At 39.2% G+C, this 12,202-nt stretch overlaps 1 protein-coding gene across 1 annotated transcript in view; it reads left to right on the top strand.

Moving 5' to 3' along the window:
- The window catches only part of LOC105994249, a 38,797-nt gene that overhangs the window by 9,161 nt on the left and 17,434 nt on the right, over positions 1–12,202 (top strand). Inside the window, 3 exon segments of the mRNA XM_013027661.1 lie at positions 6,680–6,745; positions 8,238–8,260; positions 8,263–8,385. Of these exon segments, the coding sequence (XP_012883115.1) occupies positions 6,680–6,745; positions 8,238–8,260; positions 8,263–8,385 (212 nt within the window).

Raw genomic sequence — 12,202 nt, 5'->3', positions numbered from 1 at the left:
TTACACTCCACCAACAATGAAGTAAGGTTCCTTTCTGTCCACATCCCCTCCAGCATCTGTTGTTATTAGAGTTCATGATTTTTGCCATTCTAACTGGAGTGAGGTGGTATCTCAATGTTGTTTTGATTTGCATTTCTTTTATGGCTAGGGAGGTTGAACATTTCTTCATGTGAGTATTGGCCATCCTTCTTTCTTCTTCAGAGAAGTTTCTCTTTAAGTCGTTAGCCCACTTATTTATTGCAAGTTGTTTCTTTGAGAATTTGTTGTTGGGGGATTTAATTTTTTGAGTTCCAAGTATATTTTAGATATGAGACCCTTGTCCATTGTCTGGCTAGCGAGGATCTTCTCCCAATTCTTGGGCTTTCTATTGATCTTGCTAGCTATTTCCTTTGCCATGAAGGAGCTCTGCAAGTTCATGCAATCCCATTTGTCCAAACTTTCTTTGATTTGTTGTGTTTCCGGGTCTCTATTCAGAAAATTTCAGCCTGAGCCAAGGAGACCTAGGGTTTCTACTATTCCATCCTGTAATGTTTTCAGAGTGTCTGCTTTGACTCCGAGGTCTTTGATTCATTTGGATTTGATTCTGTTGCAAGGTGATATATAAGTATCTAGCTTTAGTTTTCTACACGTAGTTAACCAAATTTGCCAGCACCAGTTACTGAAGAGGCTGTTTTTCTTCCATTCTATTATTTTAGCTCCCTTATCAAAGATTAGTTTGCTATAGGTCTCTAGATTCATTTCTGGGTTTTCATTCTATTCCATTGGTCCTGAGGTCTGTTCTTGTGCCAATACCAAGCTGTTTTGATTACTATGGCTTTATAGTAGAGTTTGATATTAGGTATTGATATTCCTCCAGCAGTGTCCATTCTGTTAAGGAGCGTTTTTGCTATTCCGGGTCTTTTATTGTTCCATATGAATTTTTGGATTGCCTCTTCTATTTCCTTGAAGAATGAGGTCGGAATTTTGATAGGTATCGCATTGAATTTGTAGATAGCCTTGGGAAGTATTGCCATTTTCACGATGTTAATCTTTCCAATCCAGGAGCATGGGTGGTTTTGCTATTTTCTAAGTTCTGTTTGATTTCCTTTTTCAAGGTTTTAAAGTATTCTTCATAGAGGTCCTTCTCTTCTTTTGTTAAGTTAATTCCTAGGTATTTTATTTTTTGTGGGGCTATTACAAATGGAGTTGCTTTCCTGATTTCAGCCACACTTTTCTCATTGTTGGCATACAGAAAAGCCATTGATTTTGGGTTGTTAATTTTATACCCTGCTACTTTGCCAAAGGTTTTAATCAGCTTGAGTAATTTGGGAGTCGAGTCTATGGGATTCTTTAAATACAAGATCATGTCATCTGCAAAGAGGGAGAAATTTATTTCTTCTTTCCCTAATTATATCCACTTTATGTTTGCATCCTGTCTTAGTCCTGTAGGTAGGCATTCTAATACTAAATTGAAGAGAAGTGGAGAGCGTGGACATCCTTGTCTTATTCCTGAGTTAAAAGGAAATGGCTTTAGTTTTTCACCATTTAGTATAATGCTGGCTGTAGGGATGTCATATACTGCCTTTATTGTATTGAGGAATGTTCCATGGATTCTTAAATTTTCCAAAATCTTCATCATAAAGGGGTGTTGCATCTTGTTGAATGCTTTTTCTGCATCTATAGAGATAACCATGTGGTTCTTATCCTTGCTCCTGTTGATGTGATGAAAAATATTAATTGATTTGCGTATATTGAACCTGCTTTGCACCCCTGAAATGAATCCTTTTTGATCGTGGTCTATGATTTTTTAGATGAATTGTTGAAGTCGATTGGCCAAAATTTTGTTGAGAAGTTTTGCATCAATGTTCATCAAAGAAATGGGTCTATAGGTCCCTTTCTTTGATGAGTACATGTCTGGTTTGGGGATGAGGTTATTTTAGCTTCATAGAATGAATTTGGTAGTGAACTTTGTCTTTCAATTTTCTTGAATAGTTGAAGGAGTATCGGTGTGAGTTCTGCTTTGAAGGCCTTGTAGAATTGCTCTGTAAAACGATCTGGTCCTGGGTTTTTCTTAGATGGGAGGTCTCTTATTGATGTTTCTATTTCAATGCATGATATTGGCCAGTTAAGATGGTTTAACTCATCTTGGTTTAGTTTTGGCATGTCAATATTTGCTAGGAAAAGATCCATTTCTGCTAATTTCTCAAAATTATTAGCATAAGGGTTTGAGAAGTATTCCCTTATAATATTCTAAATCTTGGTTGTTTCTGTGGTGATGTTTCCATTCTCATCTCTGAGTTTATTTATTTGGGTGTGTTCTCTTCTTTTTCTGATAGGATTTGCTGAAGGTCTGAATTTTGTTAATTTTTTTTGATGAACCAACTCTTTGTTTTGTTGATTCTATGGGTATTTTTTAATTAGTTTAATTTTGATTTAATTTTAATTGTTTCTTTCTTTATATTGGATTGGAATTCATCTTCCTGCTCTTTTTCATGAAGGTTCAGATGTCTGATTAAATTGTTGGTTTCAGTTCTCTCCAATTTGTTTATGTAGGAACTCAGAGTTATAAACTTGTCTCTGAGTAATGCCTTTGCTGTTTCCCAGAGGAGCTGGTAATTTGTGTGTTCATTTTTGTTGAATATCATGAACTTTTGAATTTCCTTTCTAATCCCTTCCATGACCCATTTGTTATTGAACAGTGTGTTGTTCATCCTCCATGTGTTACAGAACTTTCTTTTTTGGCTTTTGGTGTTGAGTTCTAATTTTATTCCCTTTTGGTCTGAGAGAATTTAAGGTATAATTTCAATGTTTCTGAATTTGGACAAGTTTGCTTTGTGACCTAAAATGTGGTCTATTTTGGAAAATGTTCCATGTGCTGCTGAGAAAAACCTGTATTCTGATGCTGCTGGGTGAAATATTCTGTAGATGTCTGTTATATCTAGTTTATCTATGTAGTTGTTAAGATCTGAGGTTTCTCTTGAGTGTTTGCCGACTTGATCTATGTAGTGGGGATAGTGGTCCGTTAAAGTTCCTTATAATTAATATCTTAAGACCTATTTGAGATTTGAGGGAAAGTATTATTTCTTGGATAAATTTGGGTGTTCCGGTGTTTGGCGAATAGATATTTAAATTGTAATATCCTCCTGAAGGATAGATCCCTTAATTAGTATGTAGCGACCTTCTTTATCTCTTCTCATTAATTTTAATTTGAAGTCTATTTTATCTGATATTAGGATTGCAACTCCTGCCTGTTTATGGAGGCCATATGCTTGGTGGATTTTGTTCCAGACTTTCACCTTCAAAATGTGTTTATTTTTATGAGTATGGTGTGACTCCTGAAGGTAGTGAGAAGGATCTTGCTTTTTTATGTAACTAGACACTCTACGTCACTTATTTGGAGGGTTAAGTCTGTTAATGTTAACAGTTAGGACTGCGGGGTTTTGGGGAGTTCCTGGATGTTATCTACCTTCTTGGGGGCTATGGCAACTGGGTTCTTCCTATGGTTCTTGAATTCTCAGTTTGGGTGCAGTTTCTGGCCTCTATTGTGGTCTTGTTGGTTTTCTATGTGTAGGATATCTTTAAGTATCTTTTGTATGGCTGGTTTGATGAAGATATGTTTGTTTTTCTTTGCTATGGAAGGTATTTATTTGACCTTCAGATATGATGGAGAGTTTAGCTGGGTATAGTATTCTTGGTTGATATTTGTTTGTTTTTAGGGCATGGCATACATCATTCCAGGCTATTCTTGCTTTAATTGTCTGTGCTGAGAAATCTGAAGTGATTCTAATTTATTTCCTTTTATAGGTTATTGTTCTCTTCTCATTGACAGCTTTTACATCTTTTCCTTGGTCTGAATTGATCTTGTCTGGATTATAATGTGAGGGTGGGTTGTCCTGTTCTGATCAGTTCTATTTGGAGTTCTAAAACCTTCTTGTATCTGAGTAGGGCTATGTTTTTGCATGTTTGGGAAGTTCTCTGTTAAGATCCTGTTAAACAAATTTCCTAGACCATTAACTTCTGTTTCTAGAAGCTCGTCTACACTCATTATCCTTAGATTAGGCCTTCTGATGGTGTCTTTCAGATGTTGCATAGGTCTATCATATTTTTGGATTTGTCTTGGATGGTTGTATGTTCTTTCTCTATAATATCTAGGCTGTCTTCAATCCCCAAGATTTGATCTTCTGCATTATCTAACCTACTGCCAAGACTTTCTGCTTTGTTTTTTATTTCTTTTCCTTCTAATTGGTCGGCTTTGATGACTTCAAATTCCTTGTTAGAGCTTTGTTTTAGATCTTGTATAAACTTCTCTATATCCTTAATTTGGTGTTTGGTGTTTATTCTCAAATCACTTAGTTGATTGGTTATGGATTCCCTGGTCTCCCATTCCTTTTGTTTTGCTCCTTCTGCATTCCCTTGGTGGTTTCCCTGAATTCTTTCAGCTCTCTGTTTATGGATTCCATGAATGCCTTTAGTGATGTTTGTCTATTCTCATCCTGCTCTCTCATTTCCTGTATTACTCTTTGATTAGCTTCCTCATGTTCACGCTACTCCTGTAGTTCTGTTTGACTGTTCTCAGCCTGCTCATGCCATTCCTTACATTCTCTTTATCTGTACTCAGTCTGCTCATGCAATTCCTGTCTATCTCTTGGACTGTTCTCAGCCTGCTCATGCAATCCTTTTATTTGTCTTTGAGTGTTCTCAACCTGCTTATGCAATTCCTGTATCAATCTTTGTGTAGCTTACTCATGATCATGAGATTCCTGTATTGATCTTTGGCTTGCCTCCTCTCTCCCTATCATGCTCATACTGAGTCCTCTATAGGTTTTCAATCTTTTTATTCACTATATTTGCCAGTAGTATTTGTATAGCTTTTTGGAACTCTCCTTTGGATTATTCATTATCTTTTCTGTCCCCTGATTATCATGAGTGGGAGTTGAGATTCCCGGACTTGCCATTTTTCTTGTGCTTTTTCGGCCTGTTCTGCCCATTGGTATGAAAGTAACACCAGTTTTGTGGTAGAACACTATTTTCAGGCAAGTATCAACCAAAGTCCTGTAGTTGCTCATTCAAAAGTCTGCAGATACAATCTAGTTCAGCAGATACAATCTATTCAACATTTAAACAACTATGTTTTAATGGGCTAAGAACAGCAAAGAAGAATTTGGCAAAGCAGAAATTATTAGGTTTAGGGAGAATTATGGGAAAAATAAGATTAGAGGGATGTGGAAAGGTAAAAGGAGAGTGAAATTAACCAAATCATAATCTCATAGAGGGAAATGGATTGGACAGAATGATAGGAGAGAGAGAAGGGAAGAATAAAAGAGAGAGACAAGAAAATATGGAAGAACAAAAATTTAAATGTAAAAAGTGAAACACTTAAAATTTTGCAATTTTAAAGAAGCAATATTGAGAGACGATCGGGATAGGATGAGAGGTGGAAAGATATAGAAAGGAGACATGAAAAAATAAAAAAACAAAAATACTTAAAATGTTACATATTTATAAAGAGATAATACTGCTGTTAAGGTATTTAAGCCTAAGAGTTTTCGAATTGAGTAACAAATTTCTGGATTAAGTGTACACAATGGGGGATAATCGATGGCAGGTATATCTGAGATGAGCAGAACAGCAATTAATGCACACAAAAACGAATGAAAGAGAAAAAAAGTGAAAAGAATGAGAAAGAAAGAAAGGACCAAAAGTTCAGTAGAGATGTAAAAAAGCACACACACATATACACCTAAAATAAAAATTATAAGAAGAAAAAAAGATGAATAGAAAACAGATTTAATTAATTTTTTAAAAGGTACAAAAAAGGAGTTCTTTGTTTGTTTTGTTGGGGGGTGGAGATGGGAAGATCCTGTATGTCCTTGTGTCTGGAACCAGTCCCTTGGTGGAATCTCTGGTCTGCTTGTGGTGTTTGGTTTTCCTGTGGCTTGATTGGTTTCTTAAGTCAGTTTGTTTGAGCAGGCAGAAAAATGCTCTGATTTACCCAGGATTTTGTGATCCTCCTCCCTGGCTACTTCAATGGGAGGGAAATCTGCTTTGAGTATCACAAAAGAGGGAGATGGCTGTTTTCTCTAGTTTGGAGATGCTGTGATGAGCCTAGGTTCTGGGTAGAGTTGAGGCCTTTCAGCAAACAGCAGCTTTTCCCTGAGGAGCTAGCTTCTGAGAAACTCACAGAGCCCAGCCTGGAGCCATTCTCAGGGTTTATGCTTACTGGATTTCAATTGATTGCCTGGGCTGCTGTAGGGAGTGGCGACCTCTGGCTCTGTTTACCCAGTGAAGAAAGCCACACCTCCGGGGTTGAACTTTCACTGCTTAGGCTGGGTGAATTTTTCCTTGGTGGAGTTGAGCCTGGCAGGTCTGGGCAGGTTCATGTGACCTGCTAAATAACTCTTTTGTTTTCTCCCAAGGCCTGATTTGGAGCTAGCTGCTCAGCCTGGCCTTTGTCTGTATCAGAGATGGAGATCTCTAATAGTAGTGGGAAGGAGAGGTGGCCTTCCCTCCTCTGCTCCCTGAGAAGGAGTGAGGATGTCAGGGTTCTACTCACACCACCGGAGTCTTGGTTCCTGGGTCGTCTCTGGTCTGTGAACTGCAGAATGAAGCTATCTTCTCCTTGTCAGTTCTTGCTGGTGTTGAGTAGAATCTGCTCACCCACTGTGTCTGGTGCCTTTGTCCTGGACTCTCTGTGTTGTAGGTATGGTGGCTATGGCGGCTATGGCTGCTGGTGCCAATGCCGCTACCATGCCACGACTGTTGACAAGTGCTCAGATTTGTCTCCTTGCCTGGATTTTCCCTCTCTGGCCAAACTCTCCGTACTGTGATAACATACATGGTGTAATTCTCTGGCCTAGGACTGTTCACTGAAACACTAAAACTGCTCTCTATGCGAGAACTTGTTTAGCCTCCTGCTTCTCCTCTGCCATCTTCCCAGAACTCCTCTAGATGGTTCTTTAATCAAGTGAAGTTTGTGTATTACTTATGTTTCCATCTTAGTGTACCATAGTCTTCGCTGCTATTTAATTGTGGTGTGAATGTATTAAGACATTATGCTTTTTTTTGGGGGGGGGGTCCGGTCGTGGGGCCTGAACTCTAGGCCTGGGCACTGTCCCTCAGCTCTTCAGCTCAAGGCTAACGCTCTACCACTTGAGCCACAGCGCCACTTCCGGCTTTTTTCTGTTTGCTTATGTGGTGCTGAGGAATCGAACCCAGGGTCTTGAGCATGCAAGGCAAGCGCTCTACCACTGAGCCACCTTCCCAGCCCGACATTATGCTTTTTATAAACAAGTGTTGGTTTATAAAATTTTAACTGTTTTCATCTAAGATAATCTCCTTTATTATAAGCAATGTTGCTTCTCGGGCTCAAGACTGTATCCCCAGCTATTCAGGAGGCCAAATTGTGAGGATCCAGGTTCAAAGCCAGCCTAGCAGAAAAGTCCATGAGCCTCTTATCCCCAATCCATTACCAAAAATCAGAAGTGGAGCTGTGGCTCAAAGTGGAATAGCACTAGCCTTGAGCAAAATGAGTTCAGAAACAGCACCAAGGCCCCACTAGTTACAAGAAAGAGAGAAAGAAAAAAGAAACAATGGTTCTTATAAGCAAAATGTTGGTTGAGTACTGGGAAGGTGGCTCAGTGGTAGAGTGCTTACCTCACATGCATGAGGACCTGCAATCGATTCCTCAACACTGTGTAAGTAGAAAAAGCCGGAAGTGGTGCTGTGGCTCAAGTTGTAGAGCACTTTCCTTGAGTTCAAGAGCTGAGGGGCAGTGCTCAGGAAGGGAGCTCAAGCCCCATGACTGGCAAAAAAAATGTTGGTAAAGTCTCAATGTTCTCTCAAATAATTGTGAGCATCATTAATCATGCTACTAATTAATAACATTTTATGGAATTCTTTTTTTTCTGTTGGTTCTTGGGCTTATCCTCAGGGCATTGGAGCTGTGCATGAGCCTCTTTTTGCTCAAGGCTAGTGCTCTACCTCCTGAGCCACAGCCTCACTTCTGGTGTATAAGTGATTAATTAGAGATGAAAGTCTCAAGGGGACTTTTCTGCCTGAACTGGCTTCAAATGGCAGTGCTCATGCAGCTTGTTCATCCTTGTTTTGTTTTCATGCTATTTTTTGTGTCACAATAAAATCATCATAGATTTCCTAGATATGGAAGAGATGACTGAAGCCAACATTGAAATGGGGGTTGTTTTCCTCACTCAGACTGCAGCTGGGGTCCTGGGGAACTCCTGTCTCCTTTGTTTTTACAGCTACACTCTCCTCACTGGACAGAGGTGAGGCCCACAGACCACATCCTCAGCCATCTGGTCGTTGCCAACAACTTGGTTGGTTTATCCACTGGGATCCCGCATACAATGGCAGGATTTGGATGGAAGTACTTCCTGGATGATGCCGGATGTAAACTTGTTTTGTATTTCCACAGAGTAGCCAGAGGGGTTTCTTTTAATGCCACCTGTCTTCTGAGTGGCTTCCAGGTCTCAAAGCTTTGCCTTGGATCTGAATCTTCCTGATTGAACCTTCCTGATTGAACCTTGCATGTGTGAGCCACTGCATCCACCTTGGATCAATCCTTTATTATTTTTAATAATAATAATAATAATGGGCCTTGAGCTCAGATCCTGGGCACTTCTCTGGAGCTCTTTTGCTCAAGGTTAACACTGTACTATTTTGGTCCACAGCACCACTTCACACTTTTTCTGAGTAGTTTATTGAAGAGAGGAGTGTCATGGACTTTCGTACCAGGCTAGGTTTGAATTGAGATCCTCATATCTCAGCCTCCTGGGTAGCTGCGATTACAGGCATGTGCCACCAGAGCCTGGCATAAATTCTTATCTTTAAAATTATTAAATGAGTGTATACTAGATGGTGTTATGTAACAATCTGTGTGAAACTGACTGAAAGCAGATTATGGCAGTATCTCAGAAGGGAAGTTCCTGACTATGCAAGGCCTCAGATTTGCTGCCTGAACCTAAAATAAAATAAAGTTATAGAAAATTTCAATGTAGGTAATGTGGCCTAATGATCTTTTACTGTTAGTTCAGTAAAAAAAATGTTGCATAAGGTGCAATTACTAATTTGCAGTAACTGAGATACAAGATGAAGAATGTTTTCACCCTATTATGCAGGAATTACACATCATTTTTCTTCATTACCTCATGAATTGTGCTGAGTAAGTGTAATGAGAGGAAGTATTAAACTTGGAAATAAATACTTGGAAATACTTAGGACAAAATCAAAGTGTTATTACCTATTGTTTTGTCACATACATACCTGAAAACATATTACCTTGAAGCATATTTAGATCCAGCAACTTCAGGTAAGAAGAGTATTCTAGAAAGTTCTCTTCTTTGTATCACAGGTATTTCAGAGATCTGAAGACATCCGCCATGTTTGACCTGGACCAGGAGATATGGAGTCAGGTCAAGCAGTAAACTTGTGTCACTGCTGGTTCCTAAATATAGCCCCCATCAGTCCATAATTCCATCCTGCCCTAAAATTAGGACAGACTCTGTTTGAGGCCTAACCTCATGCCCAATATCAGAAGATCTACTTAGAGATGATTCAGTTGATATTCAACCAAGACCTGGTATGCATTTGACAAAAATATTTTCATAAGTTTTTATTTTATTAAATTGCTAGAAATGGTTCCTACAATTCACATCATTTTACTGTGTTGATTGTAATAGGTAAACAACTCTTCAGTGTTTGTCTGCAAGAGAGAGAGACAGAGAGAGGGACACAGACAGACAGACAGACAGGCAGACAGACAGACAGACAGACAGACAGATTGACTGAGAGAGGACAGAGAGAGGATAAGAATCTTTGGGACTTTTCTGCCCAAGCTGGCTTCAAACTATAATCTTCAGATCTCAGAATCCTGACTAGTTTGGACTACAGTCTTGAGCTACAGGCATTCATTTTTTTATTTTTTCTTTTTCATTTCTTTTCTTTCTCCTTTTTTTTCCGGTCATGGGGCTTTACCTCTGGGCCTGAGCACTGTCCTGCAGCTCTTCATCTCGAAGCAAGCACCCTAAGACTTGAGCCACAGCACCAATGCTGTTTTTCGGGTGGTTTATTGCAGACAAGAGTTTCTGGCCTTGATCCATTCGTCTACTGAGGGGCATCTGGGTTGGTTCCATATCTTACCTATAGTAAATAATGTTGCAATGAACATAGTCGTGCTGGTAGCTTTAGTGTTGTCCTGTTTGTAAACATTTAAGTAAATGCCCAAAAGTGGGATATACACAATGGAATTCTATGCCTCCATCAGAAAGAATGACATTGCCCCATTTGTTAAGAAATGGAAAGGCTTGGAAAAAATTATATTAAGTGTAGTAAGCCAGACCCAAAGAAACATAGGTCCCATGGTTTCCCTTATTTGCAATATCTAGTATATGTCTCAGTCAAGCAGAAAAGGTCAGATAAGGTGATGTTAGGGAAACGACCCTAAGATATGTATTCAAATGTTATGTTTCTTTCATGCGATTGTTTCTAACACATTTATAAGATTATTTCTTTGTTGCTTTGTATGTCCCTCCCCCACAGTACAACGCCTGCTTTTACTGTATTTGATGTTGTTATAATTTGTGGAGGGTAAGGGAAAAAACAAGTCGTTTAAATAAGGATACAGGTGGACCCATTGCAACAATTAGATGTATAAGTCGTTATATCGAAAACGAACTTTACAACTTTCATGGGGGGGTGGGGAGAATTCGGTGGGGGGGGGAGGATGGGAAGGGGAAACAAAGGAGGAGGCTACAATGCTTGATAAAAATGGACTCATTATCTTGCCCATGTAATTGTAACTCCTCTGTACAGTATTTTCACAATTAAAAAAAGTAAAGAGTTTCTGGCCTTTCATGCACCGGCTGGCTTTGAACCATTATCCTCATATGTCAGCCTCCTGAGTAGCTAGGATTGCAGGCATAATCCACCAGCACCCAGCTTTTTTCTTTTAACCTTAATGATTTGCTAAGGAAAGAAATTACTTAGTGTAGAAAAAAGAAATGCACTTCAAATTCACCAAAACCATTTGCTCAGTTTATACTCTTATATAATGGATTTCCTTTTTCTCTACTCACTTCTAATGAGATAAGCGTCAAAAGTTCCGCATATTCCCAGGACTTTCCTTACCATAGGTCACATCTGTTGGAAATGGTCGTGGAAGTTCAGTGGTACTCAGTATCCACAATTCTCCACTGTTTGTCATAGGGAAAGTCTGTTCTCCATGCACACAGTGTCACCACACTTCCAGGTGACATGATGAGCACGCCCACAGAGGAAATGAGATCACACTGTCCTGAGTCTTTTTCTTGAGGCTCTGTGGCTGAGCACACATGCTGTGACCACCACTCTGCCTCTCTTTCCTGACAGCCAATTCCTATTGGGTAAGCAGCTATTCTTCTCAGGCAAGTGAAAGTAGTAAATGGAACTCATCAAGAAAATTCAGAAGTAACTTCTTTGTAAAATGTGTGCTGTGTGGGGTTAGAATGAGGAACATGTCTTGAATTTTAGGAAAAATATTTGGTAAGAGTCACAAGCCTGTCTCCTGCCTTGGTGCAGCTCCACATCCCTTCATATCCTGGACACCACACCACTTTGTGTGCTCAGGGTTACATCCACAAACTTCGTTGTCATGAGTAATGTCTCAATGTGATATCTCCCTACATTTAAAGCAATACCATATTATTTGATGATAGACATTGGAAGAGATTTTGCAAAAGAAGAAATTGTCACCTGACAAATTATTCTATGCATGTATGAAGCTAATTGACTTTAATTAAAAATACTTTGGTTTGTCATTTATATTCCAGCCACTTTCCTCAAAGTGTTCTCTTTTCCTTTTTGTTCTCTCTTATTGCCCTTCAACTTATTTAAGGGTATTTTTTTGTCAGCTATGGGACTTGAACTCAGTGCCTGGGTGCTGTCCTTAAACTTTTCTCTCAGGGATAGTGTTCCACCTTCGCTACACAGGATTGCTTCTAGTTTTTCCTGTTGGTTATTTGGACATCAGAGTCTTGACTTTCCTTCCTGGGTTGGTTCCACACCTCAGTCCTGACATCTTAGACTCCACAGTTGTTAAGATAACAGTCATGGGTCTCCAATGTATAGATTAGGTAGTTCTGTTTCAGATGAAAACTTTTGACCTGATATTCTATTTCATGGGTAAATTTATCTATGTACATGAGCAGAAAGCTCTTCATCCCATCCTTTC

The sequence above is a fragment of the Dipodomys ordii genome, unplaced genomic scaffold, assembly GCF_000151885.1.
Source record: "Dipodomys ordii isolate 6190 unplaced genomic scaffold, Dord_2.0 Scaffold105, whole genome shotgun sequence".
Taxonomy (NCBI): domain Eukaryota; kingdom Metazoa; phylum Chordata; class Mammalia; order Rodentia; family Heteromyidae; genus Dipodomys; species Dipodomys ordii.
The sequence above is the reverse complement of the archived record's forward strand: the minus strand, read 5'-3'. Positions and strand labels throughout refer to the sequence as shown.